General features: G+C 35.4%; 1 protein-coding gene across 2 annotated transcripts in view; it reads left to right on the top strand.

Annotated features, from left to right (window-relative positions):
* tanc1a (tetratricopeptide repeat, ankyrin repeat and coiled-coil containing 1a) overlaps positions 1-25,263 on the top strand; it is a 77,004-nt gene that overhangs the window by 5,856 nt on the left and 45,885 nt on the right. For both annotated transcript variants that reach the window (XM_058778334.1, XM_058778335.1), the window contains exons 2-4: positions 7,467-7,565; positions 16,571-16,792; positions 21,658-21,750. In XM_058778334.1, the coding sequence (XP_058634317.1) occupies positions 7,502-7,565; positions 16,571-16,792; positions 21,658-21,750 (379 nt within the window). In that variant the 5' untranslated portion in view covers positions 7,467-7,501. The remainder of the gene's footprint in view (positions 1-7,466; positions 7,566-16,570; positions 16,793-21,657; positions 21,751-25,263) is intronic.

Here is a 25,263-nt window from a genome sequence, read left to right as displayed (position 1 = left end):
TGAAATGAAGTGAGGATTGTTACACTCACTGCCATCCAGAAAGATTTAAAGTGACACTTTTGAACATTGTTCTCTTTTTCGTCAACACACAGTATGTTGATGGCAAGATTTAACTTTGGTTTGTGGCTGTATTGAAGTGGGATCTGAAAAAGGAAAAATTGCCTCACAGTGTTTAATGTACTTCAGATGTCGAAATTACCAGAGAATCGGCTATAGATCATCATATCTACTGTATAAGTTTAGGGTAGTCATTGGTCTACGCATTGGTCTATGCAGGATGATGCACCATGATGTCATGTTAGGTAGAATGGAAAAAACAGATGTCATGGTGGTTCAGGGAATAGGTTGTCTCCTCATTTGTGTTACATACCTCTATAGACACTTGAGCCTTGAAATCATGGTCACTCTTCTTGTACATTCTTCTGAAAGTTTCCAGGTGAATCTTGTAAAATCTTTTAAGAAATGTTAAGGTCACATTTTACCCCAAACCCAAATAAAAAAAAAATAAGAAATCATATTTTGCATAAAGAGAATGTATAAAATTATTTATTAAGACCATTTGAATGGTTTACCTTGTCACTTTTTTAGGACAACTAAGCAATTTTTTTCACTTGCAATTACAGTAATACCTCTGGTATTGTCTTTGCAATTATCAATCAATAAAATTATTTAATTTGAAAAATAATAAATTTTTCATAAATAGATTGAAGGACAACAAATGCTACCATAATATATATAAAATATGCCAAACATAGAATAAAAAAAAAAAAATTAATGTCACATGAAAGAAGCTTTTAGGATGCTGATAACTGATAAATGACTGATATTATTATTCTATTATACTTATTTAAAAAAAAAAATCACATGTATTTGATGTGCACTTTTAAAGGAAAAGTATTCTTAAAGTGTTAAATATTTGCCATAAGCTATTATCTCTTTAAATTGGTGCTCATTGATGATAAATCTTAAAATAGACAGAAATAACTATCTGCTGCTATATATTCAATAATAGCTGATTCTATAATATAATCATATAAAAAATAAAATATTAAAATAATGCAAGTGTCAGCTAATGACTGAAATGATTTATACTTCATAATATTTCTTGTTTATTTGTTTTTGCTTGATTTTGGAGTAAATGATGACCTGCACACCTCTTGGTGAGATTCACCCTCTCACTGCTTATCGTGGAAATGAATGAATCTGACAAGTGTGTACTAGAACTCTACTTCTGGAGGATCACGAAAACTAGTTCTTGCATAACTGCTCACAAAACCAGTAACCTTCTGTCTAAAAATCTGCTCTTGTTAGGCCTGAAAAGCTTGACAGCTTTTGATGTGAGGGCTGCACATTTGTATAAGACCCCCCATGTGTCATATGTCTTATTCAAATGGTAAAGTGGGGAGGAGATTTAGGCCAGATTGTCCATAAAAGGAAACAAGGCCATTTTCCCTTAGGTTTTAGCCATAAAACCTATTTAGAAAAAGATGTCCTCATTTCCCGCTCACTGAACGAGCACCGTCAATTCTGAAACCCCTAAGACGAGTCGTTCATTTGTGCTGCGAATGTATTTCTGAATGTGTGATTTGAATGAAAAATTCCCATTCAGCTCTTTTATATTTTCATATACTATAGCACTTAAACTCTACAGCATTATGAGACTCAATGTACTGCAGTGTTTTCCTGAATGCATGGTTTTCTCTGTTTCCTATACTTTTTTTAGTCATGTTTTGCTTTCAACCCTCAGCATCCACCCCAGTCGCCACCTTATTTCTTGTCATTCTCTATTTTTCCCTCCACCCTCTGATAAATCTCAGCTTTCATCCAATTAAATGCACATTTAGGCTGCAGTCATGGTCCACAGAAACCTGCTATTACTAGAAAGTACAACTTAAAACGTTATTCACGGTGGAGGGCCAGCGGTGGTCAAACCAGAGCTTTCCAGTTGCTTGGTTCCAACTCTGGCAAACACACCACGGTGAAGCTCTAATGCACTTTTCTGGAGTCTGTAATTTGATTTTCAGTCACGCGCAGGGATGATTTGCTCTGGTCTATTTTAGCTTCTCAAACAGAAATCAGTGACTTTAAAAGTAGAACGACCATTATTGATATCACTTGTGATGGTGAATTGGTAGCCAATATGCAATATCTACGAAAACGCTGTCATTAGTACAAAATTAGAGGGTTTTGTAATCTTTTTAGTACTGGAAAAAAAAAACAGACTTAAGAAGATATAAATGTTTCTTAGTGAAGTAAACTCTTATTTTCTGCCTGTATGTGCTTTGTCTCCGTTTTCCCTATATCCAGCACCATCCAGATGGAGTTAGTTATGTGACATCACCTCTGTGACATCAGTGTCTCTGCAAATCTGTACAGTATGTGGCTTGACAAGCTAGTCGTTATGAACTCCATTTTGCACATATGTGTGTGACCCTGCTTCATGTTCCTGGGGTGCACATGTGCCCGTCCAAAGACTGTGATGTGTTTTTCATGATGTCATTTAGGCTTGTGTTTCAAAACCATGTCTCTGAATGACAGAGCTCCTTTCAAATCCAGGCAATTAGTATTGAATCCATTGAACCAGTACTGCTTTTTAAGCTTGGTGACAATTAATTTTAACATTTAACAGAACGCAAACTAATCAATCCTAGAGTTTGTCTCCAAAACTCTAACAAATTATAGTAAGTGCACAACTGTGATGCTTCTTTAATTAATAATTTCATAATCTACCCTTATATGGTTTTATTTCCTCTAATTTGTTGTTCTTTTTTATTTGATTGCTTCTGGTTGGTTGTGGCCAGCAGTCCTGTGGAGTTAAAGAATCAGCAAAATTGGTTGTGCTGTATAAAAGAGCTGATGGTGACAGTTTTTAAGCCCAAACCAACAGTCAGACCCATGTCTTAATAACTCCCAAGTAATTTTTCTACAAAAATATATTGCATGCTGCCTACAGCTACTCCGTTTCCTTTTTTCTGCTTTTCTGTGGTGTTCCAAGAAAAGGATTGTTTAGGCAGAAAACAAAGTATTAGTGAGTCCATCACTCATTTGGGCTTTTGAACAACATGGTTCAAAAGTTTAAAAATGACCCTGGGTTAATGTCTCATTCTGTTCATGCTCTACCCTGGGTTATTATTTAAATCGTTAGTTATAAATTAATCTCAGGTTTTGAATTTCACACTGTATATGTTTGAAAATAAATATATTATTTGCATATTTATGAGGTTGCAAGTCTCTACACACACTTTGCCAATAGGATCGCCATAAGGTTGTGTGTGTGTGTGTATAGTCATGGCCAAAAATGTCAGAAAATGCAACACTTTTCTCAGAAAATTGTTCCAATTGCAAATGTTTTGGTACTCACGTGCTTATTGTTTTTGTTAACTCAAAAACAGAACTCAAAAATGGACTGGACAAAATTATTGGCACCTTGTCAAAATTGTAAGAAATAATTGCTTTTCAAGCATGTGATGCTCCTGTAATTTGTATTTAGACACACCTGTGGCAAGTAACAGGTGTGGGCAATAAAGTAATCACACTTGCAACCAGTTAAAACGGATAAAAGTTGTCTCAACCTTTGTGTTGTGTGTCACACTGAGCATGGAGAAAAGAAAGAAATGTAAGGAGTTGTCTGTGGATTTGAGAGAAGAAATTGTGGAAAAACATGGACAATATCAAGGCTACAAGTCCATCTCCAGAGATCTTAATGTTCCTGTGTCCACTGTGCACAATATCATCAAGAGGTTTACAGCCCATGGCACTGTAGCTAACCTCCCTGGACGTGGACGGAAGAGCAAAATTTATGAAAAATTACAATGAAGCATCGTTCGAATGGTGGATAAAGAACCCCGATTAACTTCCAAACAAATTCAAGCTGATCTGCAGACACAGGGTACAACAGTGTCAGCTTGCACTATCCATCGCCATCTGAATGAAAAGGGACCATGGTAGGAGACCCAGGAGGACACCACTGCTGACACAAAGGCATAAAAAAGCAAGACTGGAGTTTGCCAAAACTTATGTGACAACCACAATCCTTCTGGGAGCACGTACTGTGGACAGATGAGACAAAAGTTGAGCTTTTTGGTAAAGGATATCATGGCACTGTTTACAGAAAAATGAAAAAGGCCTTCAAAGAAACCAACACAGTCCCTACAGTCAAACATGGTGGAGGTTCAAAGATGTTTTGGGGTTGCTTTGCTGCTTCTGGCACTGGATGCCTTGACTGTGTGAACAGTATCATGAAATCTGATGATTACCAAAGAATTTTGGGGCGCAACGTAGTGGCCAGTGTCAGAAAGCTGCGTCTCCACCAGAGGTCATGGGTCTTCCAGCAGGACAATGACCCGAAACACACTTCAAAAAGCACTCAGAAATGGTTACAAACAAAGCGCTGGAGAGTTCTGAAATGGCCAGCAATGAGTCCAGATCTGAATCCCATAGAACACCTGTGGAGAGATCTCAAAACAGCAGTTGGGAGAAGGCATCCTTCAAATCTGAATGACCTGGAGCAGTTTGCAAAAGAAGAGTGGTCCAAAATTCCAGTAGAGAGGTGTAAGAAACTCATTCATGGTTACAGGAAGCGATTGATTTCAGTTATTTTTTCCAAAGGGGGTGCTACCAAATATTAATTTAAGGGTGCCAATAATTTTGTCCAGTGCACTTTTTGGGTTCTGTGCAATTGTATCAGATTTTACTTTTCTTTTTTTTTTTTTTTTTTTGTGTTGTTCCAATGCAAACAAAAAAAAAATAAACGTGAGTACCAAAACATTTGCAGCTGCAACAAAGGGTTGCATTTTCTGACAGAATTGTAAGGGTGTAGATATTTTTGGCCATGACATATACACTGAACAAAATTATAAACGCAACACTTTTGTTTTTGCCCCCATTTTTCATGAGCTGATCTCAAAGATCTAAGACTTTTTCTATGTACAAAAAAGACCTATTTCTCTCAAATATTGTTCACAAATCGGTCTAAATCTGTGTTAGTGAGCACTTCTCCTTTGCCAAAATAATTCATCCATATCAAGATGCTGATTAGACAGCATGATTATTGCACAGGTGTGCCTTAGGCTGGCCACAATAAAAATGTACCCATTAAGCACAGCCGGACTTTTTTACTTTAATGATGTATATCTTTATTGAAATGTATGTTTGGGTATAAAAAGATCTACAAAGTTACAAATCTCAAAGTCCACTCCAAAGGGAGATATTTCATTTTTAAAATATCCCTTTTCAAGAACTACAACGAACGGCTCGTTTGGACTACAGCATTGTTTTCCGGTGTTTGTGATATCACAAAGCAGCCCATTAGAATATCAAAATGTTTTGCCCGTGCTAATTTCAAATAATGTGGCATGAAAATTCAAACGCAGCATCAGAAAGCTACATTAACTTTCATCGTGTCTACACCGGATGTGAGCGGCGCGGCACGACGCAACAAAATACTATGGAACCAATTATAATCAGTGATGTTGTCTACACTGGATACGGCACGACACGACAAAACCCCGACAATAAACTGTTGACTCGTTCTATTTATGACGTACTGACACAAAGTTCAGATGATTTGCAATGCTTTGTTGTGTCCGGTGTAGATACGATGTGTCAGCAAAAACATGGTGAGTGTGAAGAAAAGAAAAGTGGACACGGAAAATAGATGATTGAAATGTGAATGGACTGAACAGTTTTGAGTAAGTGACTGATACCATCTTTATGGAATACACGTTGGTTTGCAGTGAGCTCACAGTTTTAACGTACCACAAGTTTGCTTTAATTTATTTTCAAGATCTGATGTAAAATATTTGTTGCTTTCACTATGGCTATAAAGATCACGCAAAATAATATTCAAACTCACATTAGACACTTTTAACATTGAATAAATCACACAGTCATTACCTGACATTATCACTGTCATATTTTGTATGTTGTTCCTGCCTTGAGATCGCAAAACACCATTTCTGAAAGAATTCTGTGTCGCTTATTGTCACATGTCGCTGTTGCTGTTGGTTAGGACAAAAACTACATGGAAAAGATATTTTTTATCGCATTGCGTCTGGTTGGGACACACACACAGTGTTATAGTTTGATCCCCCCCAAAGAAAATCTTAAGTATAAAAATATTAATGCTGACAGATCTAATAATTGAATCTGCAATTAGGGGAGGTGGAGAGAAGAGATCCAGTCTGGGAATGAGCAGGAACAGTTTATTTGCATGGCAGACATGGAGATCCAGATTTTTTGTTTGTTCATTTGTTTTTAATATTCAACAGGCAAAGTTCTTCTGTAAATGCAAAAATGTTCATAATTGTTTGAATTGAACAGACTACTAGAGGGGAAATAATAATATATGTATAATATAGGTCAGTGGCTCTTGGCTTGGTATTGTTGGCAGAATTCAGGGAACCCCACTAAACTGGGTTTAGTTCTTAATTTTTTAATCCAAATGTCAGCCAGACAGACTTCATGGTAACGTACGCAGCTCTTCTCCAATCATTTAGTCCTCGTAAACCTCGCCCCTCCAACTCTCATTCATGCGCCTCTAATTTTGAGTGCAACACCCACATCTCAAAATCTAATGAACAACCAATGCACAGAACCAAGTCCTTGCCCTACATTTGTTTCACTTGGATGTGCATCACAATATGGAAAAGATCTGTCACTTCCATTTCTATGCTACTTTTTGGACATTCAATGTAGTGTGAAATGCCTTGATCCACCAGTAGTTTAGTTGTAACTGGACAGTTAAACATCTACAGCTGGATTCAAACAGAACCCTGGAATGGACACTATTCTTGTGTCTCCTAATGAGCAAATATCCACCTCTGACCTGCCTGTCACTGTGAGACCAGCCTGCAGGCCTGGATACCCAGATAAGCAGACAGATCCATTCTGCTATTTTAGAACGAGGTGGAGGTTTGGTAGACGGGCTGGTATTTCCTGCTATTGTCTGAAAGATGTGTCAGTGTGGACAGCTGCCGTGTGGACACATGCAATGGACTCATGAAGGACAGTGGCACACTAGTTTCCCTCTTATTTTGAGTGGTTTATAGCAACTGGTCTTTCCTTGCCTACTAAGGTCTTTCAGTTTTTCTTCAGTTTAAGCTGTTAAATGTATTTTTATTTCTCATTTAATGGATTATGTGAGTGGCGTGCAACAGTTTACAGTGTGTGGGTACCGCTGGCACTCACTGTTTCTTTCTTTATTTGTTTATATGCCTAAGACCAGGCAGCAGAGCGTTAATTAGATGTGGAATGTGGGAATTTCATCAACCAATTCCTCCAGTCACGAGGTGGCAACACACACATACATGAAATGAATAGGGAGTTTTGTTTTCCATTGTGTTGTCAAGTTTTTGGTAACTTGTTTAAATTACTCGTCCAAAGCATTGTGGTATTATTGACCAGATCATATTCCTTGATGAGTTGCTAACAGTGTGCTCTTCTTCAATAAATGTGTGTTTCTGCAGGAACAAAGGACTGCGGTAAAAGTGGGAACTGAACCATGTTTAAGGGAGTGCTGAAGAAAGGGCGAGAGGGAGGAGGAAGAACTGGCATAAGAGACGCAGGTAAGCTGCTTTATTCCCAGAAGGAAGGAAAATGATATTAATAAACTGTTGCTGAAACCTTTTGAACTGTACTTTGCTGTTGGCTGTTGTGTGTATGCTTAATTTAATTGCATAATTGGCTTATGGCCTTCAAAGAGATTTACAGAGCTGTGGCTGGGATTGGCCAAATTAGTATTTTTTTTTTCTCTCTCTTTATTCCAGCTCAGGCTGTGACTCATCATTGAAAATTATCTAACAAATGATTTTATAGAATAATAGTCACCCATATATATATATATATATATATATATATATATATATATATATATATATATATATATATATATATATATATATATATATATATATATACACAAGTGTACTGTATTACACACACACAAATGATATAATAAATGACAATTTTGTGTGTGTATAATATATGTACACACAAAATTGTCATTTATTATATAATTTGTGTGTGTAATATAATTTTTATGGAACATAAAAGAAGGAATTTTGAATAATGAATGGGGATTGTAACTCTCAAAAAGCATGCAAATTATGAAAATATACAAGTAGTCCATACGACTAGTACGCTATATTCCATATCTTCAAAAGCCATATAATACTTGTGTGATAAATAGGCCAAAATTGTGTCTTTTCACTGAAAATTCTACTTTCTGGTGGGCTGTTGTCATAAATGAATTATGAAGCAATCGAACTGGAGCAATCGATTTACTGATGAAAAAAATACTCTAAAAAGTTATTCTTTTCCGACTTGGATGTCAGGAATCACAAACTTTATTTTTCTTATTAATGCGTCCTAAGGGAAGAACTCGTTAAATAATGACATACGTTTTTTTTTTTTGTTGTGTGTGTGTAATGTTGTAGCTGCATTGAGCCAGTTCCCCATTCACTTTCATTATATTAAGACAAGGGGCCAGGATATTCTTCAAAAATGAAATTGTGTTCCACAAAAGTCATATGAGCTATGGAAAGAAATGAGAGTAAATAACTGACTTTTCAATTTTGTGTGAATATGCCTTTGAGAGTCTCTACGCTTTCTCACTTACGTCACTCTCTTGAAACGTCAACCACTGCGACAAATAAGAGTTACTTCATTAATGATGTCACGTTACCATGACACCCAGTTCCACAAGATCGCCCTTGTATCCGCTCGGCTTCTTGCTGAATTCAGCACCATCACTGGCCCGATACCTCTCTCCCAACGGAGCCCCTCAATGGAGCCGTGTTCCAATTAACCTCATTCATCTCTGCTCCACTCACTCACTTAAGTATGTCAAGACAAGTTTGAGAGCTGCCAAACAAACACTACCTGACCCACATACAAGAAACTTTTCATCTGCTAATCTAACTCAATGTCTTCTTTCTAAGTCAGGAGACTACAAATAAATAATTTCCCTTGTATATCCTCCTCTCTTCAATGTAGTTGATTGTCACTTTGTTCATTCTCTGATGTGCAAATCTGCTCTACTAACATCGGTGAACTCCCTCTGGTTTTCATGCTGACAGCCGATGAAGTCTCTGTCGGTTAGAGACAACACTTGTGTGTCCTCTAAAGAGACATATTGCTCATGAAGTATTTACGACACCTTATGTTAGCTGCAGGGGGATGGAGAGAGTTATCCAGCACACATGATAGATCAGACGCCACTCTACAGTGCCTCTTTTTGTGGCTGATCATCTGCCTGGAAGCTCTGTTCTCAGTTGCAAAAGTAATAAAGAGCACCAGATACACATGTAGTGAGGTCATGAGAAACCTTTCTGGTGTCAAATATGACCATTTTTGTTCAGTCAAATCTGTTATCATTAGTGTTTGAGGAAGCTGGATTTCAGAAAGCTGCATGTGATTTATGTACAGTTTTTCTCAAAAGACACATTTCTTAAAAGCTACTGTTTAACACACAAAAACACAATTTTACAAGCTTTTAAGACAAAATCAAATGCTTTTTTAATCTTTAATATAAAATTAAACTTTGCCTTCAAAGGACATAGGTACCAGCAACTGGTATACTACTGTACCATGCAAAAGTTTGGAATGTACTTTTTTTTTTTTTTTTTTTTTGAAAGAAGTCTCTTATGCTCATTTGCTAAGGCTGCATTTAATTTGATTGGAAATACTAATTTATTTGATCAAACCAAGCCATTAGAAATCATTCTAATATGCTAATTTGGTGCTTATGAAATATTGAAAAGCCATTGTGTGTCTAATGTTCTCAAAAACAACCTACCATGGCGAGAAATATTTTTCTGCTTATACTGATGTCTTTCATATACCTTTCATGGTCAACTACAGTAGGACAGATCTCATCAGAAACAAACAATCTCATTGGCCTACGTCCCTCTCCTCCACATTTTTGTTCTTGTACTCTGTCTTGGGATGCAAACAATGCAAAAAAAGTGCTTAAATTAGAGGAAATGAATTTGCCCCATGATTTTGACTGGTGTAAGAACAATTTTGCACATTGAGAGCTTGGTGTAAAATGCTGAAATTGTGTAGTGTTTTGAGGAAATAAAAGAAAGAACTTTAACAGATTTGCATCTTGTGTGAATCACAGGAATGTTTAATGTTTTCAAAATGTTTAATTTCAAAATGGTGTTATAGCTTAGGATATTTATAGATTTTAGAGCATTTGAGAAAAAAAGTAAAATGGCATGTGGACTACTTCAGTACTTTTTTGGTCATTTTGTAGCTTGACCAACCCAGACCCATTCAAAATAAGAAGCCAGGATGTTTTTCAAAAATACACTTGTGTTCAATTAAATTCATACTTGTTATGGAATGAAATGTGGTTATTACATGACTGAATTTTCATTTTTTGTGTGAATATTCTTTTATGGATTTATAGATTTTAGAGCAATTGAGGAAAAACTGTAAAATGTAGTGAGACACACGTGACTAGCAAAAAGCTATATTCAAAAACGTATTACTTCTTACTAAAACTTATGAGCTGCCTTGCTGTCTATTCACTTCATAAGCAGCTTCCTTCTAATGCAGCAGCCTAAATTGATTTGGAACCTCATACTTGACTAATTTGGAATGCTGTACATGTGCAGCTACAGAAATGGCACACAGAAGACTCGACTCACAAATAATTACAATAGAGTTTTACATTTGCATGTTGCTAAGCAATTGACACAAAGAATACAAATATGTAGCACACATGAATATTGAATAAGATTCAATTTTTAATTAAATTTACATATTTTTTGATATTCTGTGCTATTGAATGACATTTAGAATTGACATTTCCCTTGACTCCAAATGGAATGGAATCAAAATTTACTAGACATTCTAGGATTGCCTTTTCAGTGAAGTACATGCAGTGCTGCATTAGAATTTGATATCTAAAAGATATTACAACCCTAAAATGATCCCTTAAAATGCTATCTTGGAAGTACAGAACTATTGAGTCACAGATTTTGCGAAGTAGTCATTTAACGAACATGATTTTCAAAAACACATTACATGGATGGACCCTTTATTGAACTTGTCTTGCTCAGTGGCACAATGGAGATGGCTAATGGATCCCTTTGTGGCATTGAAACCTATAACCAGCTCAGATGTCTAACCACTGCTGTAGTTTGATTGGCTGCTACTAGTAAAATGGAACCCAAGGCTGTATTACAGAAACTTCTTATCTTAATGCTTGATTTAAGTTTTGAAAAAAAGTTATTTCTTAGTAAAATTACCATTAGTTTGTTACTAAAGGCTGGAATACACTACACAACTTTTTACCCAGATGTTTCCCCCGAAAAGTCTTTTGCCCAAATGCTTTGCCAAAAGTCAGAGCCAGGCTATAGATCTGAGTTGACCTAGTGTATGATGGTCACAGACTCTGATTTTTATTGACTGATTGATTGATCATTTTGAGTCAATTTTAGTACACTTATTGTTTTCATTTGTCATGAGTCTTTTATCAACAAGCCACATGTTTTTGCGAGTTTGTTGTGTTCAGAAGATCTTGAAAGTAGTGTGTGATCCTCAGTTACTTGGTGTGTAATTCCGAGATTTTTCTCTGTAACTGTTACAAAGTCTGTAAGTTATTATTCATAGTGTTTAAAAGTCATGTAGTGCATTCCAGCCTTAAGCAGATAGGATAAGATTCTGATTGAGGTTGTTTCTGCCTCAGCATCTCAACTTTGGATATCACATACACTCTTTTTCCCATCCAGTATAATTTACACCAATGATGGGCCAAAACAATCTAAAATCAGTTTATCAGTGAGAACTGCTGTTTTATTGTCTTTTTTTTTTGTCTCATTTCAGTCTTTTCTGTCTTTTTTTTTTTTTTTTCCTCTCACTCCTTTTTATTTTTTATTTTTTTGTGGATTTGAACTCTTTAATCCCTAAGAAACATACTTTGGTGGGGATTTCTGCTTTCACGGATTGACCCTTTTTCGTTTGGAATGTCAGATTGAAGTATTCTCCTGCCTTTGAACTGAGGCCTTGTAAAGGTCTGATCACAAAGGATTTAGCTTTAAAAACCGGGACTGTTTGATGCTGGGTTACAGTGCAGAGTTATATAGCATGATTCCGGCCTGAGATGTTGAGTTTACAACGTGTGTGTGAGTTATTACTGTCCTCAGGTATAAATCTCTAGGAGTAGTGTGACATTCAGAAAGTTGATCCATCTGCATTGTGTGTGACAGGGTAAGGTTTATGTTTTGGGGCCAGTTGTGTGTGTGTGTGTGTGTGTGTGTGTGTGTGTGTGTGTGTGCACGTTTCTGGAGGGTTGTCTTGTGTTATCTCAGCTGCTCTAGTGTCCAGTTTCTCCTTACTCAGCAGGGGCTCCTCATGTGATTTAGCAGAGTCAGATTGTTTATAAAGACACACAAGATTGTTGTCTGTCCACCTATTAAAAACACACTTGCAATCAGATTTTAATTGTGAATTTAAATGAAGTATTTTAGCTAGCAAATTTGCTCAGTTAATGCTTAATTATTGCACACCCAAAAATGAAAATTGTGGTATTTTCTCTTCTTTATTCCAAACATGAATGACTTGCATTCTTTTGTGGAACTTAAAAGGAGTTAATTTGCAGATTGTCCAGGCTGCTCTTTTTCCATACAAGGAAAGTGAACAGGAACGTGAGATGTTAAGCTCTGAAATGGACACACAAATCTTTTTAAAAAGATTTTTATGCATATACATTATTCCAGTCTTCAGTGTCACATGATCCTTCAAAAATCATTCTAATATGCTGATTTAGTGCTCAGGTAATTTTTTTTTTTCAGGGTTCTTGAGCTGCATTTATTTGAAATTGTTTAGGGGGAAAATTTAATTTACAGCTAAATTTAAAACCTTTTGGTCATTTTCCCAGATCTTTAACCATAAAAATAAGCCAGTCAAAATATATATTTTCTTCAGGTTAATTTTTGAGAAATGTTAGCCAATTAAAAACTGCTGCTGGAGCATATTACTTGGTAATGATCTTTTCTGAGATTGTGTGTTTGAATTCCAGTAACACAAGGCCTAATCTCATTACCAGAAACACAGCTGGCCACACTCTCAGATGAGTGAGCTAATCATGGATAACATTCTTTGAAATGCCTAAGAAGTTCCAGTGGTAATCAGTCAGCATGTGCACTAATCTGACAGATCTACCATGGCCTGCATGTCAGGTAACACAACAGGCATGGGCTATAGTGTCAGAGTTCTGGAGTCAGCAACCTCTGGAATTCTGCCATCAGGAAGAGAATCAGGATATAGGAAATGTTGAAAATTTAGGAGCAAAAGATAAAAGTGAGGCTAAATTACAAACGGATGCTGAGTCATGTAACAGTTAAAGTTGCTATAGGTTAGGGATGATTGATTTTATCTGGCTAATAACTCCGTCATCCATCTGTGGTTTGCATGTTTCGATTAGGGACAAATACACTTGTCAACCATTGCTTTCTCTTTAAGAGTCTGCATTATATTAGTCATCACTCAATCTGTTCTTGCTTTGTATACTGTATACTGTATACAGTACTGTTTAAAAGTTGTGCTTTTATGCTAAATTATGGGTAACGATTTAAGTGAAATGGTTTTTTTTTTTTTTTTAATTAGTGACCTAGAAATAGTCCAGAATTTTAAATATTTCTTATTTTTGTCATTTCTTTGTTTAATTTTCCTCCCAGAATACAATTTTAGGTTTATATTCAGGCTTAAATAAAATTTAAGTCCTTAATTTTCAACATGGAAACTGAAGACTTGTAAACATTGCACATTGGTTGGTTAGATCTTTGTTTTTGAAAAGTGTCTTATGCTCACCAAGACCTTTATTTGACCAAAATGCAGTAAAAACAGTGTAAAACATCACTGCGGTTTATAATAAGTGTTTTCTATTTAAATATATTTTACATTTTCAGCAGCCGTTATTCCAGTCTTCAGTGTCACATCAGAGAAATCATCCTAATATGTTAATTTGGTGCTCAAGAAACATTTCTTCTTCTTCTGCTTCTTCTTCTTCTTCTGCTTCTTCTTCTTCTGCTTCTTCTTCTTCTTCTTCTTCTTCTTCTTCTTCTTCTTCTTCTTCTTCTTCTTCTTCTTCTGCTTCTTCTTCTTCTTCTTCTTCTTCTTCTTCTTCTTCTTCTTCTTCTTCTGCTTCTTCTTCTTCTTCTTCTTCTGCTTCTTCTTCTTCTTCTTCTTCTTCTTCTTCTTCTTCTTTTTCTTCTTCTTCTTTTTCTTCTGCTTCTTCTTCTTCTTTTTCTTCTTCTTCTTCTTCTTCTTCTTCTTCTCCTTCTCAATGTTGAAAGCAGCTGCTTAATGTTTGTGGAAACCTTGACAAATGAGTGAAAAGTTCAAAGAACGGCATTTATTTGAAATGGAATTTGTTTCCCTTCCTTCCTTATTGTTGTCATCCTACGTCTGTCCTTGCCTGTGATTATTTTTTTTGACTTCCTGTTTGTGTGAAGAAGAGTTGGTACCATCTGGAGTTAAGGTTTGTCTTTTGTTTTCATCTACTGTATGTGTTCTTTTACTTAATTTCCTTCAGAAGTTGAGTAGTCGTCACTTCAGTCATTCGCTTTTTCTTATGCTGAACTCCAGCGTACCTGATTTATGCCTCGTTCTTATGATGATGCCAAAACGCCAGCATACCTGATTTACTCTACATGTACATTTAAGAGTCCATTTACAGCAGCATGAATGTATTTTTTTTTTTTTTTCCCTGTCTGGTTCGGTCTGTCCACATTTGACTAAATATAGGATTCAGCAAAGCCTCCGTCCAGCTCCAAACCCTCATTTCGACTGAATTTATATTCTGATAAATATTTGATGTCTGATGAATGGAGTCTCTGGTTGGTATTTTGGTCAGGCCTCAGTGTTATGAATGCAGGGCTGTAATTATATCAGAGCTCTCTGGAGTAGACTGTCATTAGTCAGACTTGATTTGCTGGGCTGTGTTAAGAGGCGACTGACCACAAATCTGCAATAAAAGGGAAGAAGAAAGCCATGCCGGCACATTTTCCACCCTATGGCCAATGTTACATATAGCCTCCATACTGGAGTGAAACCTTACCCTGTGGTCAAGTATCATTTGAATCCTGAAAATCATTTACTTTTAAAACACAAAATGCAAACAAAGTTGATACAATTGAATAAACGTTCTGTAGTATAATTTATTAGCAAAACTATGCTTGAAAAACACTACTATCTTTTTTTATTATTATTTATATATATATATATTAAAAGTATGTTTTACAAAAATAGTATTTTTAGACTTTCTGCTTCAATTTGTTACTTTTAATACAATGTTACTTTGCTTCTGCACCAATTATTTAAATTTATGTGATTTTTGTTTATCTATTTATTTTACTAATCTAACGTTAATAAGAGGATCCCTGGAGGAATGATTTATGATTTTTATTTATGATTTATTTTATTTTATTATTTTTCTTTAAAAGATTTAATTTAGTTTTAAGATTTAAATATTTCATTGTGCATGCTCAATTCTCCTTTTTTGATTATTAATTACTTTTAAGTTACTAATAAAAGTTACTATTATTATAAAAAATACTGTACATTATAATCTAGTGATACCTAGATTTACTAGTATTAGAAGTATTAGGTTTTGTACAACGATTAGTTTGTTTGTTTGTTTTTAGCCACAACATGAAAATGGTTATCAATATTGGCTAGAATTTTAAATTCTAAAATAAAATGCATCTTGCAAAACGAATGTTTTAGACAACCAAGCCAAGCCAAAGTTTAAGAATGTTGCAGTCACGGACAAGAAAGCAATATGATTATTGTGGAAACTGACTAGTTGAACGGGAGTAGCATATTGATTTTATGTGTATTCTGTTTATTAATTTAAAAAACAATGCAAGTTTTCAGTAAAGCTGTGAATTAGTGTCAGCCTGTTTATTCATTTATTTATTTATTTTTTTGTTTAATTTACACACAGAGTAGTTTTACATTTTGGTCTCTTTAATCAGTCTTTCTCCAAAATGACTGCAGGGATGTCCTGTACATAATATGGTGGGTTGTCCAGTGAAAAATCTGCATACTGTTGGCATTTTGTTTAAAACCAGCTTCGTTTTGGCAGTAAAGATCAGCAGTAAACCCTGTTGCGGTGAGAGGAACTTTAGGCCTTGTATGTTTGGTTTGGAATGTTAAAAGAGCTTAAATTATTCTCAGCTTTCTTCGAAAGGGCTTATTATAGGAGGAGAAAGATGTATAATATTACTGTTGGTCATGAGACTGGCTTAGTAGTTTGTCTGTATGTTTTTATAGTGGTTTTGAAGGCTTGAATACAGAAAGCCATTGGTAATGATACCTAGCTAATTGGATTTCTGACGTCCAACTGGAAAGCATACAGGCTTTTTTTTGTTTTTTCACTTCTCAATGAATCGAATTTAAGAGTTTGAGAGTTTAAGAGACTCAAACCATTCTAAATGTTCAGTCTGTATAAGTGACTCATGTTGAATGGATCACTAACACAGGATTTTGAACTCTCATGTTCGGCTTTGTTTAAAAAGTGCAATTTTTTTTTCTTGTCTATCTTATTTTTGCTTAGGAAGTCAATCCCTCAGCCCCAGTTTCCATCACAGAGTTCAGGAAGAGGGGATTGTGGGTGTTCAGAATCATGGGAGTGGGCCGCTGCCAGTACAGCCGTACCCTGCAGAGGAGATGGTGAGGCCGAGTTTGACCAGAGGAGTGTCCGTCTCCCTCCCTTCCTCCCCCCTTCTCCCTCCCCGCCAACCCTATCTTTCTCCAGTCCGGTCCAACAAGTCACCAGGTACATAACAGTCACTTTTTAAATGTATTTACTAGGAGTATGCGATTACTGACAGTTTGAATTAATGGCTCAACTCAATTTATTAATACATTGATACTTTTAATACATTAATACTCAGCTGATTAATATGATCATATACTATGCAATATTATCCTAGACTTATCATGGACTATGCATTTTTTAGACCCCTGGTTGTTACTTGTATCATTCAAGTAATTTCGGGTTTCACATTACATATACTATACATCCATTCAGAGCTGATGAAAAATGCATTTTTACAATGTGAGATAACATTAAAGATAAAAAGTAAATATATATTTACAATAATAGAAAAAGGGATAGAAAAATGTTTACATTTTTAATCCTAGTCAGTTGGACTGGTGATTTAATATCTATCCTAATGGGTAAATCTGGCTGTTTGGGTACTATCCAAATAGTACTTCTGGTTCAAGTAGTATGCTGTATATCATATACAATAGACACATCAGTCAAGTTTACAGTGCTATAGCTTGTCCTCCTCAAGAAGTTCTGCAGCTGTGATTTATGTAATGCACAAACTGTGCCATCTGTTGGTGCTAACTTCACACTGTAGACCAATGTTTCTTAACTTTTTTGACTCGAAAGCCCTTCATTGTCTAACATTCAAAGGCCCCCCATTTATATTTCTTCCTGTAACTCCTCTGCTTGTTTTCAAACTTTTTATTAGAAGAAACTGAGAATGTCACTAATATTAAGTGTATTTAATTATTCATTCTGTGATTTCACAACAGTATGTACTTCAATAAAAAAACAACGGTTTGAGGGGGTAAAAAAAAATTGTGGCCCAATTGCCCCTTGATTAGGAACAACAGACTACCTCTCAGTCTATACAAGCAATTCTCAGCTGATGTTTCACAGGACTGTTCCGGCCCTGGACAGCAGGACAAAAAAACTAAAAGAAAAATGCAAATATTCAAACATATATTATAACTGTATAATTATGTAGAGTATGATTTTTAAAAGATAAGAAAAAAACATTAAAAGGTGTGTGTATTATAAAACTTTGCACTATTTTATAAGTCAAGGCATTATTTATATAGCAAATTTCATACACGGTGGTAATTCAAAGTGCTTTACATAAATAGAAATAAAATAGTCATAAAAAAAAAAAATAATAATAATCACAACAATAAAAACAAAATTTAAAAACAAACATTCTCAAGCTTTGTTCAAACTCTTCCGCACTAAGTGAAAAAAACCTCCCAAAACACCCTAACTATTCCACTACTTCACCCCCTACTTTGACCATCATAAACCAAACAAATAGAACTCAGAGGTCCTACTTTCAACTGATTAACCAACACACTTGTCTTTCTTTGCCCACATTCTCTTTACCATCACAGCACGCACTTTAGCCTTCTGTTTAATCTTTTAAAATGATATAAAAGTTGATTTGAAATGAATTTAGAACAGTTAGAAAATGATTATACATAAAATACAGTGCAATCAGTTCGGATGTAGCACAGTGCTCATTCAACAAATGCACAGCTAAACAGATGAGTTTTGAGTCTGGATTTAAATATGGCTAATGTTTTAGCACATCTGATCTCTTCTGATATATCTATCTGGTATAATAGCTAAAGGTGGACTGCCCTTGTTTTGTGTGAACCTTTGGTATTTCTAACTGACTTGATCCTAATGATCTGAGTGGTCTGAGCAAATTATTAAATTCAAATGTATTTTGGAGTAAATTTAGTGTTCCAGATTATTATTTTTTAAGTATTTACATATGAATAGATTTCATGTTTGATTTTAAGGACATATTTGTTAACTTTTGTACAATAAATAATGTTTCTGTGATGCTCAATAGCAAATGGGAGTACCGAAGCAAACCATTTGTGATCCACTGGTCTGTGCGACCACCAGCATCGCTAATGTGTGTACTTAAGGACAGCAAGGGCTGAAGGCAATATTTGGGATAGGGTCAAAGAGTCACTTACCTGCATGTGAAGATCAGTTGCATAAACTGCTTGGAATAATCAGTAGTAGCCATCTAATCTTTTTTCTTTAGGGCTAATCACTTTTAACTGTTATTGGTTGGTTGGTTGATTGATTGATTGTCAGATATATTGCTCTAATTCAAAAAGTAAGACTAATTACCCCTTGAATAACTACTAGTTGGCCAGACTAGTTAAGAAGACATAGTTGCTGTGTTTATGCAACCGGCCCCTAGGAAGGAATCCCATTATGAAACAAAAGTCAGGGGTCAAAGTGTAGGTTGAATTGATTGTCAGACTTTAGGTCAGAGTGTAGGTCAAGATGAACTTGAGTGGGTTCATATATTGACATGTTTCTGATGTAAAATCTTAGATAACATGCAGTCTTTTCCAAATGTGTGATTAGATAAACTGTATATTTTTTGGTAGCTGCTTTAGATTATTTGAGAACTGATGAATGAAACAGTATATATATATACTGTGTAAAATGCATTACGTTATCATTGTGGCATTGGTTGCTCTGTGCTGATTCACACTGATAGTTGAGCTGAGAGCTGCCAATCACATGGCAAGAGAAACACTTGGCAGGAACTCGCTCAGTATTCTGGCAACGTTTGGTGATTGTTCTTCCCACAGTCTTGCACCTCAGGTTGTGTGATCATACCCACCTCAGCCCTATGTGCTGCTGAATTAAAGCTGTTCTTAATTAGAATGCTTTACAGAACACATTTGGGAAAAAAAGAAAAAAGAAAAACTGAGAAATGCAACATGTTACCATTAATCAACTTGATTTAGATTAGAATTGGATTTTTTTTAGATCCATTCTAATGTTTAAGTAGCAATTAACAACATTCACATTCTCGTTTCATAATATTTAGTTTTATTATCTGTCACTTCATTTCACAAAAGCATTTATTTCTCCCCTGATGCAAGCATTTCCCATATTAAGTAATGCTAATGGAAGCATTTCTGTGCCTGCAATTCTGTGTGTGTTCCTGTAGGTGGCAGTACACACCACTTTTCATCTAAGTCAACATAAACCTAAAATTGCTTTCTTAGTCTTGTTCTACACAATTCATTTACATTATTCCGAAGGAAAAAAATAGCACGTTACAATTACGTTTTCAATTATGTCATTCATGTTTAAGTCAGTGTCACATGTTTTTCTCTGCAAATATTGTTGCACTTAGAGACTACTATGCGAACGTTGTCAGGTTGATTTTAAAACTGAGTGAAAGCCTATCACAGATCAAACCTTTTTAGTTACTTACCTTATAGCAAACACTTTTCATCCAAAGCATTGTACTGAAAGTTACATGTAATTACATGACAGTCCCTATCAGGCAACCTGTTGTTAACTGCCAAACTCCAGGATGTGGAAGTGATAGAGCTGTGACTGTGCCATTAGTCTAGAGTCAAACCTACATTGATTTGTTCCTACAGCCCTAATCTCTCAGATCCTTTGCTATTGGTTTCCTTCAAACAATCATTAACTGTGTAATGTAATATTACCAGAGGTTCGAGAAGAGTCTGAAAAGTCGAGGTGACGCATTGCCCAAACAAAGTCCAAACTAATTTTCTTCATTTCACATTGGCTGTCAACTTTTTGTTTTTTGGCTGATCAACACAAAGCTCTTAAAATATAATGATCCCCAACAAGTGGGTAGGGATGAACTTAATTTCTGAAAGTGGGAAAGGCAGTTGCTACAGCCTCGAATATTACTTTCAAATCTGTGTGCCAGTAGAGATGTCTGTCTTTATTCTCATTTCAGGCTCCTTTCTGATGTTTGAGGCTTTGTATGAGGAACCGCTGTGAAGTTAAATGGAACAAATGTTCATGCAGACGAGTCAGGGCTGTGAATGAGCTGATTCAGCTAGTGGTTTGTGTGCTGAAGTAACCCTGAGACTGTGTTTTCAGTTTTATTTTATTGTTTCATATATAATTTGATCTAGTATTAGACCAAATAATAAACTATTATTATAGATTGCGGTCAGAAGAAACTAATATATATATATTTTTTTCAGCATGGATGCATTAAAATGATCAAAAGTGCAATAAAATCATTTACATTGTTCCAAACATATCCATTTCAAATAAATGCTGTTTTAAGCTTTCTATTCATGTAAGAATCTTGTATAAAATATCAAGGTTTCCACAAAAATTAATGAACCGTTTTAAACACTAATGATAAAGAATGTTTCTTGAGCACCAAATCAGCATATTAGACTGATTTCTGAAGTATTATGTGAAACTGGAGTAATGAATGCTGAAAATTCAGCTTTATCATTACAGGAATAAATTACACTTTAAAATATATTCAAATACAAAACAGTTATTTAAAATTGCAATACTAATTTACAATATTGCACTTTTTACTGCATTTTTGATCAAATAAATGCAGCCTTGGTGAGCATAAAAGACTTCTTTCAAAAACACTGAAAAATCTTACCAACATCAAAACTTTTAAATGTTAGTTATTTATAGTCTATTTCTCTACTCTAAATACTTTTATGCTTTGGCAAAATTGTAAATGTTGACAATCATGCCAATAAAGCTTGACTCTGACTCAGCAGACGCAGGAGGAACTGCTCAGGGTGATTAAATCATTACAGACGACTCATTTATACTGGAATCTCTCTGGGAGTACAGGACAGCCGATCACAACTGTTACACACACACACACACACACACACACACACACAAGCAGATCCACATGCAGCTCTGCCCAGAGATTCAGATCGCCAGCTTCAAAATCCCATCTGGAAAGACTTAACTGTCTCTGTGTGTGTATGTGCGTCTCTCTCACTCTCTTTCTCCTCCCTCTCTCTCTCTCTCTTTCTCTCACTCTCTCTGCTCTGGTCTTTCTCTCATTTTCGCTCTGTCTGCAGGTTCAATCAGGACACCCAAATATGTGGAGAATCCTTGTGTTTCTGGAGATCCTGTCACCTGTGCTCTGAAGAACAGGAAGAAGAACAATACTGGTGAGTACTTCTGTGAGTGTGTGTGTATGGACCAGTCGGTCTGTTATGAAATGTATTCTTTTATGTGAATGTTTGCATTTGTAGTTTCATTGATTTTTATCTGTGGGTCAGGTTTTGTTACGTTGTGGGTACCAGATGTCCTCACAAGGATAGTAAAGAGAGAACCAGACATAACCTACGTTTTATAAATGCATAAATACTAATTTCTTCCTTAATGAAAATGTTTGTTTGAGGGTTAAGTTGAACAAGGGGATATAAAATATCATTACCTCAATATAAAAACCATAGAAGTCGATGGAAAGTCCCCTCAGTCTTTGAGTGAAATTTGCCCTTGTCGTAAGCTGAGGGATGGTGTTTTTAAGATGTGGGGAGTTACATGAATTTACAGCTGAGAGTTCAGTAAATCCAGCAGTCCATTAAACCGCATTCCTTCCTCCCTCTTTTTTACTTGGTATACTTCTGTCTTCTAGCGCCAATCTTTTCTCCTACTTGCTATTCATTTTCTCTGTAGAATGCTGACCTGTGCTTGTATGTGTTGGTGCGCTCAGTGAGTTACTCAGTCTGTCATTTTTGGTGATGTGATGCTGAGGAAGCCAGTTAGGATGGCAGATTTCAGCTCTGCATTGTAAAATTTAATTGGAATATGTGTGAAATCTGGAGGGTTACAGGTGGGCATGCAAAGAAAAGGTCATAAAATGCTTGTTAGATGTATTTTTTCTTAAAAGGTTGTGTTTATATAATCAAAAATGTAACTGTAATAATTAAATATTATTGCATTTTAAAATAACTGTATTCTATTTTAAATATATTTTACAATGTAACTTATCCCTGTGATGGCAAAGCTGAATTGTGTCTTCAGTGTCACATGATCCTTTATTCCAGTATGCCGATTTGATGCTCAAGAAGCATTTTTTATCATCAATGTTAAGAGCAGTCATGCTGCTTAATATTTTCCTGGAAACCATGAGACTTTTTTTCAGGATTCTTTGATGTATAGCACTTCAGAAGAATTTGAAAGACTTTTTTTTTTTTTTACTGTTACTTTTTGAGTCCTTTCTGAATAAAATAATTCATTTGAATGGCAGTTTACATAACTTTTTATATAATTTTTTTTTTAAATCCAAAAAAGTTGGTTTCCAGGTGAACTGGAAAAAATCCCAGATTCTGTGTAGTCTTAAACGTTTGCTCCCCACTGTAAATGCAAACAAACATGCAAATATTGCCACTTAGACAGCAGTTGTTTTCACATTTGTGGACACACGAACACATGCAGAATTACACAGATGACACATTAACAAATGTCCCCTAATTAAAAGTCATTTGTTATTTTTGGACCCTCTCCCTAGACACGTCTGTTCTATTTCAGGCAGTCATTATGGTTGCTTTGGCCTTCCATTAATTTCATACATCTAGAATATTGGTGCATCTACAAAATATTAATTATGAAGCAGTCACACCTCCACCTGTTTGATAATCTCTAATGCAAATCGTGAGAATGCACCAGATGCGGTGGCCCACTCTGGATGAACCTGATGTAGATGCAAATGAATGATCTCCATGTCAATGACTGCCCGGGTGACTTTGACTTTCAGCTTGAGGTTCATTGTCCTGACAGCTGTTCTATAAATGTTTTCCTCCTCTCCCTCCATACCTGTGTGGACTACAAACTGAGCTCAGAATGGACTCTGGGTCACACAGCTTTTCTTTACAGATCAAAGAATCGAGAATCATGGGAGAATGAGTAAACCGGACTTTAGAAATACACCCACCGCTTGCCTCCAAAACAGATGACTATGAAGTGCATTAGAGTCTGACTCTTCCTGTGTAAAAGGCAATTATCATCTCTCTGTGCTCACTTACTGTTTCCTGAAAGGACAAAAAAAAACCTTTGTGATGTCATTACAGCTGCCAGCACATCCACCTGTGATTGGGCAAAGTGCTGTGTAGATTTAATGATTTACATCCTGTGATGTAATTACATCTAGTGGATTGGAGAGTTTCCCACAAATGCTGGGCATTTTCTCCTGATCGCTGTTCTTTCTCTATAAATAGAGGGTGAGTGTACGGTTACTTGGGTTGGTTTGAAATCAGCGGAGTTGTTGGTATTAGTCCATTTCCTTTGTAAACTCTTTGGCCAGAAACATGCTCTACGCAAGTAATGCAGATACAAATGTTGGACATGCATTGCAAGTGCGCATTTCCGTTGTCCATACTTAACATGCATTCTTGCATTATTGTGACAACCGATGATTTTACCATTGGCTTTTGGATTATTGCAGAAAATAAGCACTGTTGTCAACAAAAAAAAGTCTGGCATTTAACTAAAAACCCATTTAAAAAAAAAAAACCTGACTGCAGGACAATGGAACTGGAAGTGCTAATATGTCGCCCCTGCTGCAATTAATAAGTATTGCATCATGAATTGTGTTATGATACATTTTTTTTTTTTTTTTAAAGATTTATTTTTTATTTTTATTTTTTTCTTTATGGCAGGGGATTGGGGACGGGATGCCCGAAGTGCAATGGTGCTATATGTCGGCACGCTGCCCACGAGGCTATTGCCGCCTTCATTAACATGTTATGTGCATTAAGAGATGTTCACACTAGCCATGTTTGCATGGAACCCACAGTAATTAAAGATGCACAATATTGATACCATATAGGTTATATATTAGTTTTTCTTTAAGTATTGTTTCCATATATCAGCCAATGTTGGGTTTTTAATTGTGCAAAGTCATTTCCCTATTTTATTCACATGTTGATTACCTTAGCCATTATACCACATTGTTAAATCACAAAGTCAGTCTTTAGAAATGTAAATAATTTAATAACGCTGATAAATGTAATATTTAGCAAATATATTTATTAAAATATATAATTTATTTATGCTGTGCATTATGTCATGATACCTTAATTTATTTGTAACATTTACAGCAATTCAAATTTGGTTAAAAAAAATGAAATTTATAGTATATGGTTATAAATATATAATATAGTTAAAACGTATGTAAAACATTTTATTTTTAATTTTTTTATAAATGGGTATAGAATTCGGAATGTTGACCATGACAAACAAATATTTATTATTTAAAATTTAATTCAGGTGGTGTAAACATTTGAAAATCTTGTTACATACTAAAAATAAAGGTTCTTCACAGTGATGCCATAGAAGAACCAGTTTTGGTTCCACAAAGAACCATTCAGTCAAAGGTTCGGTCCCACTTTATATTAGGTGGCCTTAACTACTATGTACTTACATCAAAAAATAAGTACAATGTACTTATTGTGTTCATATTGTATTGCAAAACACTATTGCTGCTATTGAGGTGGGAAACAGGTAAGGTTAAGGACAGGTTTGGTGGTATGGGTAGGTTTAAGGGTGGGTTAAGGTGTAAGTGATGGGTCAACAGTGTAATTATAAATGTAATTACGGAAATTAATTACAGATGTAATTACATATAGGTATTTTTAAAATATAGGTACAATGTAAAAACATGTATGTACACAGTAAGT

This window comes from Onychostoma macrolepis, chromosome 06 (genome assembly GCF_012432095.1).
Source record: "Onychostoma macrolepis isolate SWU-2019 chromosome 06, ASM1243209v1, whole genome shotgun sequence".
Taxonomy (NCBI): Eukaryota; Metazoa; Chordata; class Actinopteri; order Cypriniformes; family Cyprinidae; genus Onychostoma; species Onychostoma macrolepis.
Note: the sequence above shows the minus strand (reverse complement) of the source record. Positions and strands in the feature narration are given on the sequence as shown.